At 33.3% G+C, this 21,568-nt stretch overlaps 1 protein-coding gene across 1 annotated transcript; it reads right to left on the reverse strand.

Moving 5' to 3' along the window:
• Positions 1-358: 358 nt before the first annotated feature.
• ZSWIM2 (zinc finger SWIM-type containing 2) lies at positions 359-19,504 on the reverse strand. Its single transcript, XM_063079822.1, has 9 exons — positions 19,340-19,504; positions 18,082-18,158; positions 16,004-16,044; positions 9,933-10,143; positions 7,757-8,005; positions 4,921-5,005; positions 4,108-4,220; positions 2,026-2,179; positions 359-1,171 (listed from the first exon to the last, which is right to left on the reverse strand). Exons 1-9 carry the CDS (start codon positions 19,502-19,504, stop codon positions 359-361), a joined length of 1,908 nt encoding a protein of 635 aa, XP_062935892.1.
• Positions 19,505-21,568: the final 2,064 nt, after the last annotated feature.

Genomic DNA, 21,568 nt, shown 5'->3' on the forward strand with positions numbered 1-21,568 from the left:
AATATGTTATCAAGCAGAATATTTAGAAACAGTGACACAAAGCAGGGAAAATCTATTTAAGTAAAAAAAAAAATTAAAAATCAGTGTAAAATAAGATATTAAAGTTCTAAAAGTTATTCATAATTTATAACATCCTGAACATACTCATTAAAGACACCTAATGCTTTAAGTCTTATAAGTAATGAGGTCATTTCCTTTAAGTGTCGTAAGTGATTCATAGACAAGTCAGCAAAATGACAACAGAGAATTTAATATATATTTTAATATATATTTCTCAAAAGCATATACGTTTTCTATGTACTACAAATAAAATATTTTCTTATATTCAATATTTTATGATAGTAATAAAAATACTTTTTCACAATTGCACTCCTTCCATTATTAAAGATAGCTTGGTACTTTTTGCATTTAAACAGTGAGATGCAGGTGGTCTTGATAGATGACTACATTTTTGTTTAATTTTCCCCATACAATTATTGTACCTTTTAGACAAACTAAGTTTAGTTGTACCCCAATTAACAATAAGATTTAAATCCTCTGGAAATAAAGTATTTGATCTCCTGCTGTCCTCTCTTATTTTAGTACCAAGAGTCGTCTTTGGATTGTGGTTAATATGTTTACAGCGTTTGGTCATCTTCTGGCTTTGACCAAAGTGGTATTTTTCACTGATACATGGGCTTTCCATTCCAGTAGGACATACAATATTCTTATGAGCAATGGAAGGAAGAAATGTTTGAGATGACATTTTCCCAAATGATCCAGTGGGTAAATCTTCAAGATACCTGGGGAAGTGTTGGCTAATTTTATATTCATACATTAATTTTCTCAAATTTGAATCATCTGATTTTATGGTGCATAGATCATCTATTGTTACGTTCTGATAGGTATCTGTTGAACTTTGAGGTGTATTCAGTTTTTCAGAATGATGTTGAGATATGCTAGGTAAAATTCCAAATCTATTTTGTTTTAAGACTAATCCAGTACCAGGAATAAAAAGTTTTGGTTCTTCCTGCTTTGATGCATGAGTGATGCCTGTGTTTGAAACAGACTGACGTGCTTGTCCATTCATTGCTGCATCTTTCCAGATTAAAGGGTTATATACAACTTGTCCATCAATAGGGCATGAATTGCACTTGTAGAATAACCAACTATCAATACATTTCCTATGAAACTTAAAAAAAGATTATAAGTTAATCAACTATAATTATCCTGTTTATAATATATATTATTTACATAAATTCTACCCAGTTTAATAATTATGTAATTTTTGTTAAGAACTCACTACTTATTCAAGCTATTGATTTCACTGCTGTCTAATTATTCCTACTGAATAAAAATAATTAAAAAATAAAAATCATAATCACCTAGAGTTGAAAATAGATCTGATGAAAGTAAGATATAAAATAACAAATCACATTTTGGGGAGTAAAACAAACCATCCACCATTTTAAGTAAGAGTGACTTTAAAGTTACACATGCTTATTTAATGAAACAATTTATTTCAGGAAAAGTTGGTTATCAAATACATAGTGATTGAGCAAGATTAGACTTTGATTTTACTGAGTTCATATGAAATAATAATTATGTCAATTAAGGCATTTCTTTTTATCTAAAGAATTATAAGAGCACATAGCAAAATGTTATGAGACTACTTCAAGATGTCTGTAGAAAAATATAATTAAAAGATAATATGGATCTTTCCATGAACTTTTTGAAGTACCCTCTTATAGTATTCTATAAGCATTTTCTTTTGAGAGATAACTAAAGTAGATAAGAGAATCTAACTTAAAGTGTCATTTTATCCTTCCTAGATAGTATATACAGACATGAGTCCTAATCAATAGTAATACATTCTCAGGGGGCAGAGCTGCCTTCTCAGTAGTCTCTGAAGCAGTTCTTCTAAATATATTATGCAATTTGAACATGTTTGCGCGTAGTAACTGCAAAGTGAGAGACTTAAATCGTCACTTCATTTGTGGAAACTGGTCCTATAGAGAAAGTCAAACTGAAATGTGTGACTTTTACCTTGTGAGTACATGGTAGCAATCTTGTATGTTGGCCAATATGAAATGCTTTCAAACAAAGTCGACACTGGAATCCCGGAGCAAGCAGCTTACTATTCTTTGTTATGAGTAGGAGAGGCAGTGACTTTACAACATGTTTTGGTGTGTAAATCTGGCTGAATGAGAATAAGCAGAGAGACATGAATGTTCATGTGTGATTACAGATCTGGAAGTAATCAACAGCACAGGTAAATAACCTCTATAAATAATGCAACTGAACTCAAGGTTTTTTTGAACTAAAGATAATAAATCTCATACATTATGAAGTTTTTAAAACATCTACTGTATTGATCCTGAACAAGATGGATCCAACTTCATAAAGAACAAAGTTTAATTTGGTAATTCATATCATATAAAATATTAACCTGAAATTTTAAACTTTGTACTTTAATGTCAATAAAACCAGCACAAAATTTTGATGGGAATCATATACTCAGATTATTTCAGTCTGAGCCAACACTTAGGCATGTGTTTGTTTAGAAAAATACAACCCGATTCACTCTGTCTTCTGGTAGGAAGTGAGGTGCGCAGTAAGCCACACTAAATATTCCGGGCTACTACTGTAAATAGGTAGATCATAATCTATGAGAAAATTCATTTTCCCTTGGTGTATATGCTTACTACTTCAATATTGTTAGATTATGTTAATGTAACTCTAAACATACCAACCCTGTTTTTATCCATAAAGTACTGACCAACATAACTAAGACAATATAATGTTAATTAACTGCTATTTGATACCATCAGCAACTGGTGAAACAGATAAATATTTAAAAACTAAAGCTTGGAGAAAAGGTCAGGTGCATCCCTGTTGTTCAAAAGTCATTCAGAACAAAGTTCAAGTATATTCTGCAGAAAATTCATGCTTTTCATTACTCTACAGATATATTCCCATTATGCCACAGAAATTGCTTTCACCAAGATCATTTAATTTCAATTAAAAATGTGCATTTTCAGTACTCTTTTAAGATTCTTATTCATTCTTTTTATTTTAAAACTCTCTTATTCTGCTTTTTCTGCCTAAAATATCCTTCTTCCCCTAATGTTCTCCCTCCCAACTACCTACCCCCCAGTATCTCCGAAGTCCAACTGCTAGTTATGCAACTTATCATTCAAATAGGATATAAAGTGTGATACTTGTTCAGGGGAAATGGAGACAGAGAGCCTTTGTACAGATGTGTAGGGGTGTGCATGTGTATGTGTGAGGGGTGTATGAGAACAAGCACAATTTTTGTTTGGTTAATTCATTAAAATTACTTTAAAAATATTTCAATATTATCCCATCCTTTCAAAATGTTCTCTTTTTCCGTGTTTTATAATGTACATAATCTATTAACAATATACAGCATGTTTTTTTTTTAATTGATAAGGAATATGATAAAAGGTCTGGAGGCTCTTCCACTAGTAAACAGCCTGACCAATGGTCTGAAATATGACCAGTCTCCTCAGTACTCTTCCTCCATGGGGGTGGAGTAGAGGGATAGAGAGAGAGGGAGAATGAAGCAGACAAAAATCTCCTTCTCTTAGAGGCCAATCATTTCAAAGGCATTCTCAAATTCCGCTGTGTCTTTTCTTATGTCACATAACTTATGTCAGTTTTAGTTTTACATTTATTTTAAAAATTATCTGATTACTGCGGAAACTATCGTATTCCCCCTACATACTACAATCTCTGGTAGAATTAATAATAATAATAATAGACAACATTATTTGAATATTTACTATGTGTATCATCTTGTACTCACAAAATTCCTATGAGGTTGGTTGTATCATCATCCCCATTTTAAAGATGAGGAAGATGTAGCAGAGAGAAGAGAGGTAACTAGTCCAGAGGTCACGTGGCCTACATTTAGTTGAGCTAGGAGTGGATTCAGGCAGTCTGACTGCAGAGCCTTGCTCTTCACTTGCATGCTATAATGTTACCGAGTATATAGTAAGTGTTTAATAAATATTTATTAAATAAAAGAATAAAACTTATTTTAACTGAAAAACTATTGAAAGATCCCAAGTCATAAAGAAATGTACATTTTACTGAGAACCTCACCCTTGCTTTTCTTGAAAATGTGGCATCTTTTCTTCTATCTTATTTTTAATAGTTACATGTTTTACAACTTCATCTGATCTTTTTTCTAGTGATCGCCATCTTTGATTTCTCTTCTGTAATAGATAATAAGTACATGTTACTTTGCAAATCATGAAAAATTTTAATTTATGAATTAAAATTACTAGGTTGCATATTAATAACAATAATGTGAATAATACTCATAAGTTTTAAACATACCTATCATTTTTACCATATTAAAGAACTTAAAATTAGTGAGTCTCATATATTATTGCACAGCTACTATAAGGACTAATTTTTAAGGTAAAAATATTAATAATAATAATTGTGGATGTTCTGTTTCATCTTGTACAGTAAGAAGAAGGTAGAAATATTAAGTGTACAGTTCAAATGATCTCAATAAAATTCCATGTTTCATTATTGTCGATGTAAGAAACTTTAAGAGAAAACCATAAATGGTTGTCACTTATATTATGACAAGCCAATTTGTAATGCAGAGATCTTTTTTAAAACTAATTTTCAAGTTTGATGGCTACAATTCCTGTTCTTAAGATTTATTAATAATGTCATCAGACGTTTGTTATTGTGTTGGATTTTATAAATTACCAGAATAAGAACTGGTTGCCTTGTGCATCCCCATGGAAAAGTGTCTCCTAAAAATATGGTTTTAGGTTTTTTTAAACAACCAACCAGGTCTATTCCAGAGTGTTATCTGTTTTTCTTATTCTTAGATCTACTGAGCTTCTCAACAGGATAAGTACAAACACTATATTAGATTCAAGATGGATACTGTACCTCACGAAATGTAAATGTGTGAGAAAGATGGCAGCAGCTATCAAAACATTCCTGGCATAAGTGATATTCTATACATTCGGTACACCTAAAAATGTAAAATACCAAAACATGCAAGAAAAAAAAATCCAATTATTGTGATGATTTCAGGTGAACAATTCTGACCAAAATTTCCTGGGAACTATTCAGACATGACAAGGCCCATCTCAAGTCACTCTATGTATTAGTTTCCTATTGCTGCTGCTGTAAAAAACTACAAACTTAGCTTAAACAACACAAGTTTATTATTGTACAGTTCTGTAGGGTAGGAGACTGGCACAGGTCTCAATGAGCTAAAATCAAGGGATTGGCAGAATGCATTAGTGTTTGGAGGCTCTCGGGGAGAATCCATTTCTCCGCCCTTTCCATCTTCTAGAGCAGCCTCTATTTCCTAGATTGTGGCTCTTTCCTCCATCTTCAAAGCAAGCAGCGTAGCACCTCTCTGGCTTTCTTTTTCAGTAACATTTCCATCTGACTCTCTTGCCTCTCTTTTCTACTTTTAAGAATGCTTGTGATTACACTGGGCTTTTCCAGGCAATCCAGAATAACATTCTTATTTCAAGGTCAGCTCACTAGAAACCTTAATTCCATCTGCAGCCTTAATTCCTCTATGACATGTAACCTGACATCATACGGGCTCTGGGCATAAGGATATGGACGTATCTGGGAAGCCATTATTTTTCTTACCTTCCCCTCCTCCTCTTCTATGATACTTTCCCAGACTACCGTAGCTTTCATTAATTGCTTTCTCTAAATTCCTATAGGATCTACAGCCTATTAGATGTTCTGCTACTTGACTATAGAGTGTTGTTTCCCAATTGTTTCATGAGTGCTAGAGTTACACTTAGCAGCATACTTCTTGAGTACAGGAATTATATTATGTCCCTTTTTTCCCCAAAGAATGAAAAAAGGTAAATGTATAAGTCTCCATAAAAACTATTGATAAATCTAAAAAAAACACTTTATTTTCCACAAAAGCCCAATCTCAAGCTTATATCATTTTATAAATATTTTGCCACAAGCAGAGGATTTTAATTTACTTGCAGCAAAATTCACCAAACAATATGCTGACCAGTAGTAAAATAAACTTATTTTCTTATTCAAGTTACCAAAGATTTAGAAGACTACTGCCATGAGAAATTTAAGGAGTTATAAATTACTATTTATACATACAGGGAAGATTCCTAATAATTAACATCAATGAGTCAGAGCAATGGTGCAATTTATTAGGTACGTCAAAGTATTTGGGGCTAGAAAAAGTTAGCATCTCTGTATTTTAACATATATTGATATATCGCTGAGATTTTTAGAATTAACCTATTAAAAGACAAAGTAGCTATATTGTGACACTCTAATAAAAAAGGAACTGGAAAGCTTTTTAATTTATCTTGTCTCCTACTCAATCTATTCCTAAAACCATTGGAAATAGTTTTTCATGCTGACTGAAATGTCAGTACTTGAGGGAATGGAAGGAGGACGGAGTCACAAATGCTGGAAGTGAGGTATTTAGTTTGTAAAAAAGATTGAGACAGAGATAAATAATCGTTAGCAAAGTCCACAGAGGGGAAGTTATGAGAAGAGAAGATATTCTCAAAGGAGCATGTAGAGAAGTGGACAGAATGTGGAACAGTGCAGGATGCGTCCATTTAGGTGCAATAGGAAGAATAATCCACCAAGACAGAAAGAGCAGTCAGAAAGCGCGGAGTGACAGAGAAGTGCACTGTCATCAACAAATAATTAAAAGCAAGATTTGGTCATCTTTGAGATAATCTACCAAAGCCACACATTAACCATTTGAGGAATACATAACTATAAGGACTGAGAATTTTACACTGTGGCCCTCACATGTCCTTGTCCCCCACAGCTGTTCGTCCCAGCCCCCACTTTCACATGTTACCTATCCACCCCTCTTAAGAAAATTGAAATTGGCCAAACAATGGCTGCTAATACTGAAGATCAAGTCCTTCTTTTTCCTAGAACCCTCTTTAACCAAAATTTCTGAAACTGGATGAACATCAGAGAATTTTCCATACATATATAACTTAAACTGGGCTCATCATAATGTGATTACAGAATACTGAAAAGTGAACTGAAGCATTTCAGAAAATTTTTTACCAAAGCTTGAAACAAAATAGTTTCTTCTTAATGTACCATTAATTAAAAATTTTAATTAAGAAAACACAGTTTCCCAGGCATAGCAATTAATTGATATGTTATCGTGGCAATTGTGGGAAAGTTTAGGGGTTACTCACAGAAGTAGTAAAAATGGTTTGTTCCAATAATTCTCTTGTTTTTGTTATTGTTGAGGTATAAGATATGAAAGAAAAAACCCAAACTCATAGCAATTTTGAGTAGGACCAAGGTGATTAAATATTCAGTCAATCTATTCAATATCTTTCTGGCTCAATTTTAGGAGTTTTTGGCGATGAAAACTTTCAAAGAAAGTTACAGGGGTGAGAGATACAGCAGGGATCAGAGCTTGGAAACTCATCTAGGCCAAAGAAACAAAGCCTGTGCTCAGAGCTTCTAGGAGGGGGTGCTACTTCAGACTCAAACTAGACCAGACTACAAAACCAATACCATTGCAAAAGTGAATAAACTAAAATGATAGGAGTTCTTGAGATATTAGACTGAGATAGATCACCAATCTTGAAATCATAAGTAATCAGCCACTACCTAATGCAAACACAGCATATGTGGGAGGAAAAAGGCAGGCTAAAGGATAGGTGTTCTAATGTTCATTCAAAGTTTCTGAAAGTTAAAAAAAATATAAGCTTATGATTTGACTGGTGAAACTTACTTATAACATTTCCCCTCAATTGGAAATTGTTTACAGTTATTACAGGGAATTCCAAGATGTTTGTCCAGTCGTTCCTTCTCAGCTGCAGTCACAAGTTGGTTAGAGTTTTTGAATTCCTCTAAAATAAGTTTTAATGGTGCAAACTCTTTCCTGCACAGAGGGCATTTCAACATGGAAGTGTTTGATATATCCTGATAACTTGCTAAGATCTTCATGCATTTTATATGAATACTATTGCCACAGCCAAACCTGTCAGAAATGAAATTCAAGTTTACCATTTGCATACATCAGTTTTATATATATACACTTATTGTACATATTATACCTATTTATATAAATACAATTTTCTGTGATACCATCTTTCTTCCCCATAAAAATTGACTCTGAACTGATTTTTGAGATATAGCTTGATTACAGTCAAACACATTATCTATCTAATCTATCATCTTTAATTTAGTGTATCACCTGCACTCCCATGTTTATTTAGCTATATATACAATACGTAAGAGTTGGAACCAACCTATATGTCCATCGACAGACAACTGGAAAATGTGGTATATATACACAGTGGAATACCGCTCTGCCATAAAAAGGAATGAAATTCTGCCTTTTGTAGCAATATGGATGAACTTAGAAAAAATTATGTTAAGTGGAATAAGCCAGACACAGAAAGAGATATACCGCATGGCCTCACTCATAAGTGGGAGCTAAAAAAATAAAATAAACAAATAAAAAAAGAAAGAAAGAAAGATACAACAATCACAGTAATTCACTGAACTTTCAAAAGGAGAGAACTGGAACCGAGCCACCAAATTGGGAAAGGGGGAGGGGGAGGGTGGTTAGTGAGAAATTGGGAAAGGGCCACAAAAATGACTACATTGGTTAATGATTAAATATAGTAGTTATCCTGATTTGAAAATCATGTATTACATACAAATATTGATATTTAATGCTGTGCCCCACAGATATATATGTACAATCATTTCAATTAAAAAAAAATTTACTGTGTGTGTGTGTGTGTGTGTGTGTGAATTTATATATTAATTTTTAGCTCCCACCAATAAGTGAGAACATGTGGTATTTCTCTTTCTGTGGGGGGATGGGGAAGAAGATATAACAACCACAATTACTTGAAGTTGATACGACAGACAAGCAAACAGAAAGGACATTGTTGGGGGGGAGGGGGGAGGGAGAAGGGCGGGAGGTTTTGGTGATGGGGAGCAATAATCAGCCACAGTGTATATCGACAAAATAAAATTAAAAAAAAAAAATTAAAAAAAAAAAATTTACTGTATCAAAATTCCAAATATAAATTTCCCCATTCCAATGAAATGGTGAAAGATTTTGCATCATTAAAATATTTTTCACTTGTAAAATGAGAATGAATATAGTCATAACACAAAAGAAAATTACAATGATAATTATTTATAACTATTATTCTTTAAATAAAATACTTCAGTGAGAGCAGGGATGCCACCTTATTTTTCCAGAAATCACACAATACATGGTAGCACCTAAGAAATATTTGCTGAGAAAAATAATATATTGGGAAGTAGTTAATAATTTTATAATATAAAATAGAAGCAGCCACATGAACAACTACAATGTGGATGAAAATTGTGGGAAATAATCAAGAGAAAAAAAGAATAAAAAATTTCAATAGCGAGTGGTTGCCCAAATTTTGCAGGTTCAACTTCACAGTATGGTAAATAGTATGAATATGAGACTTTTGATAAACATTTGTGCATAAGTGAAATTTTGATTTAGGTTTAAAGATAGAATTTTGAAAAACTGAAATGAATTTTCATAATTTCAAAGTAAAATAATCTTTACTTTCAGAAAACTCTTTGTAACTAAGCCATGGCATTTATTCATGTGTATAAAACAAGGACATGAAGATTACTCTACTTCAATTACTTAAAATAGAAGGAGAAATAATTATGAAGTTATGTTTTAATTTTCACTCTTAAGATGCAGACCAGAGATTTTAGAGCAAGAACAGGACCCTTCACAACATATATGTTAGGAAACAAAAGAACACTAATTAAATATAAATAGGCTATAGGTAAAGCTTTCTATTTTTTTCTATCAACATGTCTCATAATCTAATCAATTACAACTATGTTAAATTATAATTTTTCATAAGTTTTTAGAATACAGTGAAAAAATACATCACCTGCAATAGGTGACAGGAAGTTTTTTCTGTAAAAGCACCTCTTGACAAATAGAGCAGACATCCTCCAAACCAATTTCCTTCTGTTTAATGTACCCATCTTCTTCAACAAGTGCATTTTTGTCATTTATTTCTGGTTGGGGAGTCTGAAATCGATATATCCCCTGTAGCAAGTCACTTATCTCTCCTTCCACAAGACCTAACTGGAAGGCATCTAGTGAAAAATCCCAAAGTATTAAAATTCAGTGGCAAAATTAGAGATACAGAAATGTAATAACTTATGCTGAAAGTTAGAATTTTCTTTTGAATATCACAAAGACAGTTTTGGTTGAATTATTACACTGACATTGACCATTTCCTTGTATTCCTTTCAGAGCAAAAAGGTCGGAAAAGGGTCATTATAAAAAGAATAAAAACTTATCCATAAACAAATGTTTTATGAACATACAAGAATATTAAAAGAAATAGGGCACAAATACATAAAGCAAAAACAGGGGTAGCTGAATATTTAGTGTAGTTAATACTGGTTAGATGAATAATTGAATAAATGGATAACAGAGCAAGACTTAATTGTGTCTATTTTCCTGTTTGAGTTTTGTATCCCTATGAAAGAGTGTCTCAGTAGCCACATCCTTCACAGATTTGGTCAGCAGTCTTCAGAGCAATCTATTCGGAAATATGTTGTGTACACCCTTGGGATATGCATTCTTGGAATTCTGAATTTTCTCCATTCTGCTGTCCTTATAAGAAATTGTGTTCTAAGTGCCTACAGTTTTGATCAGGGTATCCTAGATTCTGTATTCCCTGGCCCATATTATGCTCCTTCCCCTTTTCTTCTCCCTCTCCTGAGTTCTATTCATTTTATGCATTTGTTAACGCACAAAGATTTAAATATTATTTGCAAGATAATGAAAAGATCCATTTTCCTGGGAAGACCCGCCAATTTAACACTAAAAATACTGAAAACATCATAGTTACGCTTCAATACAGAAACCTCTGTTCCTTGTCTGAGGTGGTGTGGCAGATGGACTGTGGGAGGGCATCATACTTTAATTAACCATTACTTTGGAGGAGAAGGGCTATTTGTCACAGAGATACAGCAACATCTGCTCTCTAAAAAAGGGAGAGGAGAATGAAGAACAAAGGATTGTGCTTTTGGGAATGAAGATCCTCTGGGGCAGCAGAAATAATGAAGAATAAAATTTTATAAAAGGATGTGGCCATAAACTATTCTATGTGGCATAACACGAATTAGAAAATAAAGCAGAGAAACAAACTCTTCTGAAATTAATTTGAAAAAATTAATGTATGACACTATACAAGAATATTCTGAAAGAGAACAGAAAGGCAGGCAACCTTATCTGATACCACGATTTGTTAAACAATAAATATAATAATATATATAAAAACTCACTTAATAATAAACATTATGAAACAGGTCAAAAAGGACTGAGATAACGGGTGGCAATATGGAAAAAATTAATTCAAACCAGCTTATACCAACAAACTACACATGAATTCTACAACGAAGAATAAAAATACTAGACAAACTAGCAGAATAAAACCCCAGAAGACTATCAGCACTATGGATGGAAGACAATTTTTAAAGGATTGAAACAATACACATGAGGGGAAAAAATGGTCATATTTAACAACACAAAAAATTAACATGTATAACGAAATTTAATAAAGCTATAGAGAAAAGATATATAACAGATTAGAAGAACATTTGCAAAGAGAAGTAATCCCTATAATATTTAGGAAGAGTTTGCAGATTTATCCCAATAATTAGCCAAACTGCAATTCACATGCGAAGAAGTACAAATAGTAAACAAGGCAATTGAAGATGTTCAATTTTATTAGCATCAAAGAAAAGTGAGATTGAAGTAAGAATAAAGCATAGACAGGATAAAACCTACTACATTACCAATAATAAATAAAATATTATGTTTTGTTTGCCTTTTGTTATTTCTTTTTGTATTTAAGTAAGTTATTTAAAGGCATTTTATATCTTCCGTAAAGGAATGTTAGATGTATGAGAGAACGGAAACTATTTTCCTATCTAGTTTACTAGGAATGAATAGATTACTATGAACCTTGCATCTGGCATTTTTACTGCTTTGTGTGACTTAGTCTTTTTTCCTAACATTACAGAACTATTACTCACATGTCAACATATTTCTATGTATCTTTATTTTCTTTGGAGACTTAAATGTGCTGTTGATGTCTTCCTATGCCTAAGTACTATGATTAAAATGTGCCTAAAACATAAATCCAAAAAACACATAAAACTTGAGGGAAATTGATATATTGCTAAAATCATTGTAAATCAGCAAAAATATTTTAAGACTAACTTGGCAATATATATGGGAGGAAGACCTAAACATATTAACACTTCTACTCCAAAATCCAATTAATGAAACTTTAGGCTAAAGAATCATTGAAAGTAAGAAAAGTTTCATGTACAAATAATATAAGAAGTAGTTAAAAATAAATTAAATGCCTAATAATGGAAGAATGCTAAATTAATTATAATATACCAGAATCAGTGGAATATTAGCCATTGATGACTTTAATTATAGAGATTATATAGCACTGAAAAAATAAAGTAACAGTATATGATAAAAGCAGAACACAGAATTCCAACAGACTATTAGGCACACATGTGTATATATATATAATTGTAAAAGAAAAATAGAAAATAAAAATATTTATTATACATTTGTGATGAGAATTTAGAAAAAGTTCAGTTTTAATTTAACTCATAAATATTTAAATAAGAAAGGAACAGATGGCATTTACTAGTCATTGCATTTAAAAGGAACTATTAGGTGATAAATCTAGGTCATGTTGGGAAAACATCTGTGGGAAAAAGAATGTTCAGTGTTCAAAAACTAATATTTCTCATAATAAAATGAGTGTATAAAAATCTTTGTAGGTCTTTAAAAAGGAAAGAAAATATCAGGTTTTTAAATATGAAACACTAGGCTGTGAATAATTGTTTCCAGATTCCTTTTAGAAAAGAATCCATGAATGATGTTCAAAACACTACTCCTGCATTACTAGTAACAATTCCTTCCACACTTATTTACATACTTTACATAATGCTCATGAATAACTGGTTATAGCTTTCTTTGAATTACTTTAATTTTCACATATGTTTGTTCCAGCTTTCATTTAAACGATAAATTTCAAGGTCATTAAGACTTCTACATTCTTTGAATATTTCTTTGAATACTGTCTACTATTATATTGTGTGCATAATATTTTCTCAATGTTAACTAAAACTTCTTTTAAACATAGAATATAGGAAAAATTGCTATTTCAGTAGGAAGTATAAATTTTCAAAATTTATAGGATTAATTTTAAACATTTAAACAATTCTTTACTATAGACCGATATTATTAAAAAATAGTTTCTGCCTTCAAGAAGTACAAAAAATACAACATAAAGTATTAAATTGATCCATATGAAATTGGTGTTTATCTAGATTAAAAATCATCTAAATATTAGCAATTCATATGCTTCAGTTTATAAAAAGCACCTAGCAGAGCTCCTGGCAAATATGTAGTACAATAAATATTTGTTAAATTTAAATGGGTAGAGTTACGTTGTAGTCATTAGCCACATGTAGCTATTTTTTTTTTTTTTTTTTACATGTAGCTATTGTACCCTTGGAATTTCACTAGCGTGACCGAAAAACTGAATTTTAAATTTCGTTTAATTTAAATTTAAAGCTGATTTAAATCTACTTTTTTTTTTTTTTCCCGTACTTTTTTGTGACCGGTAAGGGGATTGCAACCCTTGGCTTGGTGTCGCCTGCACCGCGCTCAGCCAGTGAGCGCACCGGCCATCCCTGTATAGGATCCGAACTGCAGCGGGAGTGCCGCACTGCGCTCCCAGCACTGTACTCTCCCGAGTGAGCCACAGGGTCGGCCCTAAATCTACTTGTTAACTACAGTTTTTATGAAGTATACATGCAGATCAAGCATTTCCTATGGAAATACAGTATTTAAGTTGAGATGTGCTGTAAACATAACATACACAGTAGATTTTGAAGACTTGGTACGTAAAAAAATAAAATAGTTCATAATTTTTATATTGATTACATGTTGACCTGATAGTATTTTAAGGTATTGGGTAAAGTTAAAATATATTATCAAAATTACTTTCCCTGTTTCTTTATATTTTTTATAATGTAGTTACTAGAAAATTACACATGTGGCTCACATATTTTTATTGGACAGCCTTAGTATAGAAGCTTGTGAAAATGATATGGAAAAACAGTGTTGAGAAAGCAGCTTTGGAGAGGAGGTCAACATTGAATTTCAGGTGTTTGAACATCATGTGTTGCACACAGGTATTGATTCAATACCTATTACATTCAACGCTGATATTCAATGCTATACCACACAGATATATTCAATCAATTATGTTTCAGTACAAAAAAACACATTTAACTTCAGGTGGATGAAACAGACACATGGAAAAGACAATAATATGTATCAAATCATACAACCTAGTCATTGTGCATGAAAGGATTGGTAGAGAGGATCAAAGAGAGAATGACAATTTAGGAAGAACCCTTTGTCAACAATTTGAAGGAGGAAGTGCAGATGCAGGCTCTAGAATCAAGGGGGCTACAGCATAGTACTCACGGCAAAGGAAGGTTGAACAAAGGTGAGAATTTGGATGGAGGGATGGGAACACTTGAGAAACAGGTAGGACATAAAATAAACAGGATTTGTAGAATGACTATACACACACCAGAGAAGAGGATGGAGACACAAAATCAAGGAGAATCCCAAGGTTTCTAGCTTTGGAGAGGATATAAAAAAGGAAAGCCAATATGTAAGGTGGGGAATATAAGAGGGGAGCACAGATGGGGGGATATTTGGTGTTTAAAATGCCTGTGGGGGCCGAGCCCGTGGCGCACTCGGGAGAGTGCAGCGCTGGGAGCGCAGCGACGCTCCCGCCGCGGGTTCGGATCCTATATAGGACCAGCCGGTTCACTCACTGGCTGAGTGCCGGCCATGAAAAAGGAAAAAAAAAAAAAAAAAAAAAAAATGCCTGTGGGACTTCCAAATTGTGTTGCCTAGAAGGCAACTGGAAATACCGGATGGCTGATAAGACCATCACTGACATAGAGTTAACAGTTGGAGACATGAAAATGAGAGGTATTTCTAGAAGGATATGCAAAGTGAGAGAAAAGACCAAAAGAAAAATCCCTGCGAAACACTAAAACCAATTCGTTATCTGGTATAACATTTAAATATGTCTACTGTGATTGTACTTATAATGTATAATAGCTGGGGGGAAATGATCTTACCTAAATAGAACAAATACTCTTTGAATTGAAAAAAATTGAAAACTTGATTTATCACTTTAATTCTTTATAAATATTATAAGCATTTATTAATAAATTTTAAAATGTAGTTCTTACATAGATCTAATATAGGTCAAACAACTCCTTCATGACATTATATTTATCATAAAATGTATAAATTTAAATGACCTGTAATACAATTACTTTTCTTTCTCTTTTCTTTTTGAGGACTCTGGAATTTAAAGTTATGTACTATATGCCTAACGTTAAAATCAATTTAAGTACTGACATAAAAACTATTTTCATTCTAAACACATTTTTTTTTTTGCAAAAAAATTTCAGTCAGTAAACGTTTTTGAATGAAATTATGTGCCATACCAACTCTGTGTTTCTGGGATCTAAACAAATACACTTGCTATTTTTCTCAAAATTAAAATAATTTTAGGTATAGAACCCACTGTGAACCTTTGCTTAGAATACAGTGGGCAATTTTTTTCTACTGAATAATTGGCCATTGTTTCATCCCTGTTTTTATTAAGTGCCTTTGAGTTTGAAAATAGCATATAAAGTTACATTTTTATTAAAGAAGAAAAATGTTCCAATTGACTTATGTGTTATAAACTGGGCTACAGAGAGTTATCAGATTCTCTAAAAAATAACTATCTAAATTTAGAATGTTTAAATAAAAAATTCTTGTATTTGTTAACTTCAAATTGGTAATAAAAAACCCAAAAGACCTAACACTTACATTCATGATTCCTTGGAAGCTTGAATTTTTTCAACAAGACCCTAATGTTCACAAGTAGAAAAAAATTAAAACATTTATTTTTGACATAACTTCAAAAGACATTTAAAGCACATTTTAGAATAGAAATAGCATTATAGGATTTATATTGCTGAAAGTGTTATGAATAAACAAAACTCTCATAAATAATAGTAGTTAAAATTATGTTTTAGAATAAGCATAGGTGAAAAAAGCATAATGGAAACAAGAGACATTTGTGGAAAAGAGATTTGTCAGAGATAGTCCATGTATTTCTTATGACATATAATCGTTCACAGAGAGATGATAGTGACAGAATTTAGGTATTCATTATACTTTCTTTAAACTTCACTGGAAATGAGTAATTTTCTGGAAGAAGTATTAAATGATTGTTTTCTACATAGCCCACGTTAATGTATCATAGAAAAAATATTTTCAAATCTCACCAATTAAAATGGAATGTGACTGTCTGTTTTCTGTTGCTTATAACATAATACTTAAAACTGGATAATTTATAAGAAAACAAAATTTATTTCTTACAGTTTTGGAGGCCGGGAAGTCCATGGTCCAGGGGGTGCCTGTGGTGAGGGCTTTCTTTTTAGTGGGGACTCTCTATGGATTACCATGGAGACACAGGCTATTACATAGCCATGGCCGAGCAAGAGGGTTTTAATATGCTCACTTGCTCTCCCTATAAAGCCCTCAGTCTACTCCCATGATAACCCATTAAACTATTAACTCATTAATCCATGAGTGGATTAATCCATTCATGAGAGTATAGTCCTCATGATCCAATCACCTCTTAAAGGCTGCACCTTTCAAATACTATAGTCCGATTTCCTACCCTCTTAATAGTGATAAAGGGGATCGAGCTTCAATGAGTTTTGGGGGGACATTCAAATCATAACAATGACTTTTTTTAAAAGTGGGAAATACCTATTAAATTATTATTTAAATATATTAAATATACTTCAGCATATTAAATACTTTGAATATATTTCCATTTAGTTTATGGTTAAATACTGCACAAAACAAGTTACATCAATTAAACATCAGAACAGAATGCCCTTTTCCTCATATAAAATAAAAATGGAAAAACCTATTTTAAGTATAATCATAATACCAAATTGCAAGTTTTAAAAGGACCATATTTTTATCTTTATTTCAACTACAGCAAATAACTTGTGTTAGTAGATATTCAACAAAAACTGATCAAAACAAACAGCAAAATCTTGTTAAGTAAAAGCATTAGAAGTAACAGATACACATGGTTTTTTACCTGTAAAAAAGTATTAGAAATATGAGATACAAATTCTTTTAATTTCTTGTTTTACATTTCATCTCAAATGTTAATTACAAATTGTTTATAATAATATAATTACTGATTTGCTGGTATGAGCACAGGTAGGAAAAACAAAATGAGTGGAGTCGAGTTTAAAATAAATGGAGAGTTCTTTTTTTTTCATTTCTATGGATTACCCTACAAATAGGTGCTAACAACAAAGGAAAAATTTTAGATTCAACAGATGTAGTCTTCAATAAAGTACTAGTTCTGTCTTGAAAGATTCTTAGTCATTGCGTAGGAAAATTTCCTAAAACTTGACCAAAATAAGCCAGTGTGGAAAGAGTCAATACTTTCAATTACTATGCCTCCACATGAACACTGGAACACTTGATTTTCAAGCAAATGTGATTTTGGAAATACAAAGTTGTTGAAGTGTAGGAATGTCTCAAAATGAACCATATAATTATCATCAGTGATGTGAATCAGGATTTTTTTCTGTATTATAGTCAGATTTTACATTTTGTACATACTGAGAATCTAAAAATTGATTTTTTTCTATTTAAAAACATTAACATTATTAAATGTTATTCAATTTAAACCTTACTCATTTTTTCAGTATAAAGTGAAATACTGAAAAATTTACTGGTAAGCTATGACAATTTTGACTTTATATTCCCTCAACACCACATTTCTTTAATCTAGAACCATGAAAAAGGCAAAATATATGAAACACATCAAGCTATTCCTTTGTGAAAATCTTCATTAAAAAGTCACTTACCAGCATATATGCTTACAAAGTTCCCCTCCTTTCAGAAATGTGGAACAGTTACAAATATGAGGATTTCCTAGAAAAACCTTTAAAAAATGCATACTTAAAAAAAAGCCAGTTAATTTTCAGAGTTAGAGCGAAACTAAATTGATATATAATTGGATTAAAATAGATATGAAGAGGTAATTTAGTTTAGGTGACTCAAAGAGGTTGAATATAGTCTACTGGGAAATTTAAACTCGACACCATTTAAGCTGATTTTTCACTTCCTTATTCATTGCCTTGGTTAAGAACTTGCATTATCAATTATGTCGGTTTTTAGTGACCTGCACTCAGGCAGGTGAAAATAAACCTAACTTTAAAAGCTATAACCCCCCCCCCCCAAACCCAACCTATACACTTCTTACTGAAAAGAAATTCTACCTTGGGGTCAACTATACACCTTTTGTAAGGTAGTTCTTTTTAAATTTTTGTTTTGTGCATCTGAATTGGTAAATTTACTTTATTAAATTTAATTTTATTAAAGAGCACTAATTTTATTCACCACGAATACAATGGCAAAGTAATTTATTAAATACAGTAAGTGCTGTAAGCAACATAGTAAAAAGAAAGCTTTAAATAAGCACGGACTGGTATTCAGTACTTGAAATGCAGGGCATTAAATTAAAATTTTCCAAGTCAAGTCCTGGGAGGTAGTGAGGTGGCTGATTTTTGAGTGGTGGGGGTGGGATATGCAAACATGAAATATCCGATCTTTCAGCAAAATTAAAAAGAATTTTTATTCATTAAGGCCTTTCCAAGGCATCGCCATTTAAACCATCGTTTAACAGGGCTTTGTTATAGCTTCAGAGTAAACGGGAACTGATTTTATTTATTTAGCCAATACTTACAGTATGTAAGCAGACTAAAATTTTCATTTCGTTTGATTTACAGGGTTAGTGACCGCTAACAACGGATCCAAGAACGCACGTGTAATGCAAACCAAATATTCATATAAAACATCTGACATTTTGAAGCCTAAAGATCAAGGGCCATCATCTTATAAGAGCTGGATGCAATTTGAGGTCCTAACCTCCCGCAAAGAAACTTTTCTAAAAAATACTATTTCCCTGTTATGTGCCCGTCTTTAGAGTCTGGAACACTAACGGGGATTCGCCTTTGGGTTGAGGCAGCAAGTGTCCACAGGGATCGTGAGGGTGGCTGGGCTGGGATCGTCGTGGGTGGGCCTGAGGGTCGGGGGCCGGAGCGAATTGGGGGCGGTAGTTACTCGGAAATCCCTGTTTTCCGGCTCCTCCTCCCTCAGCAGGAAGCCAGTGGGGCCCAGCTCTCGTAGGAGGTAGATGCTGCTGCTCAGCGCCTGGTCTTGTTGCCAGCCGAGGCTCTCGCTCAAGTGTCTTCGCCTTTCAGAGGCCTTAGAGCCTCGGCGAAGCATCCCACCGGGTGCGAGTGGAGGCGGCCGCTCCGGTAGGCCCTCGGAGGCGCGCGCCCGTCTCCATGACAACGGCGTACCGGCCGGTTGCCTTGGTGACGGTGGTGGGGCTCCGCGATGTCCCGGCGTGCCTTGCGCTGAGCTAGGTGTGGGCGGGTGTGGGATTCCGCAGCTGTCACCAGCAGCCACTCCTTTCCGAAGTGGCGCTTCTGGCTGAGGAATGTTTCAATAACCAACTGGCAGATTTGAAAGTTGGCGGCCGAAGGCATAGCTGGTCAAATCTCCTGCATTCCTTCTGCTGGTTCTTCATGGGTCGTCTGGTGACATCTGTATGTCAGGACAGTCTCAAACCCGCTTACAGTTTGGGCGCTGGATGCTAAAATTACCCTGTGGTGATTCGTCGTCTTTATCAGAAAGCCCAGAGTGATTGTCGCCCTTCAGCAATATTCCTCATGATGTGCACAGAGTGAGCCGGTCGCTGGGGGAAGATGTAGAATACAGCAGGTCTAACCCCTAGGAAGCTAGATCCTTGAGCCAGGATGTGTGACATTACCGGAATCTGGAAGATAGTACCACTCCACTGCCCAGCAACATTAACAAGGATAGGGGATGTTGTGCTATTTTATCATGGGAGGAAGCCACAACAAGATTATATGGAGAACAGGAGAGGAGAAAATGGCAAAGACCACAGTGTGCAAGAAGATGATGTTCATGGCAGCTTTCACATGTTAGATATCTGGATAAACACCATCTAACCCTAGGACTAAGGTTTTAACTTATTAAATTTTATTTCTACCCTCCTATTCTGACTAATAACAAATAACATACACACTACTGTACTCCCAACTTTAGCATCAATTTAATGGTGCTAGATGTTAAAGTAAAAAAAAAAGTTGTATATTAGGAAAAACCTCTCATACTGAGAGCAAAAAATTATAAATTGAACTAACTGATTTTAGGTATTAATACTTATAATTTAAAAAACTTAAATTAGTGATAATTCATATTTTCTATATAACAAGATGAGTTGGGTTTGAGTGAAGGCACTTTGCTAAACACCTATTTTTTTCTCTCTGTGTATGTATGAGAGTGTGTATATATACATATATATATATATAAATATATATAGTTATTTCAGAACTTTAAAAAAGTGAACATACCACATAATTGTTAAAGCTGTTGTGTTTTTACGTATAATTAGATTGTAATACTTACTCAATATGTAAGTGATAAATACCATTATCATAATTAAGGCACAATTGTCATTATGTAATTTGAATGTAAGTTCATAAATTCTATTTTGGGGAATGGTAAAAGTAACAGTGTGGAAGTTAAGAGAAGGCACAGATTGGTAGACAGAACTTCAGTCTAGCTGTAAGACATTTGTTTTTGTATCTGTCAGTTAAGATTTTAAAAACATTTCTATAGCCATGTGACTATCCCATATGTTTACTTAATCTCTTAAGAATGTGTGACAGGGATAATATTTTGCAAATATTAAGTTGGAGAATTTAATTTTTTCCCTTAAATTCAGTGGTCCCCTCCAAGGTACATTTTGAGGCACATTGCCTCAAGGAAGAGGTAGGTGTTTAACTGCTAGAAACAAAAATGTCCAAGTTTCATGGACTGGTAAATTTGCGTTTCATGGTTTAATTTTTAGCCTCTTTAGCAATACAATTGGTAATGAAATACAGGTATTAATAAATTACTATAGCTCCAATTTAAGATATAAAAAGGTGAGCCTAGAGTACTGGGTCTTGGAATTTCATGGAAGACAATGCTCTGGGTGATGGGAAGAATAGTAACACAAGTCAGTTTCCAATCTCAACATGGATGTGTCTGTGTCGGGGTAAGGATGGGATTATGTGGAGTGATTGATTGAAACACTGAGATGGGTTTGGAGTGACAGAATACCTGGGGCAGGTGTGTGTGGGAGCATACTTCTGGAACACTTTAGGGAAGTGAAGGCTACTAGGAAAATTTAGTTTTTTGCCATGGTGAGGGATACGGTAGTGGTGTTAGTGGAAATCCATCTAGTCACTCAAAAATCTAGAGACTAGACATTAT

Source organism: Cynocephalus volans, chromosome 1 (assembly GCF_027409185.1).
Source record: "Cynocephalus volans isolate mCynVol1 chromosome 1, mCynVol1.pri, whole genome shotgun sequence".
Lineage (NCBI taxonomy): Eukaryota > Metazoa > Chordata > Mammalia > Dermoptera > Cynocephalidae > Cynocephalus > Cynocephalus volans.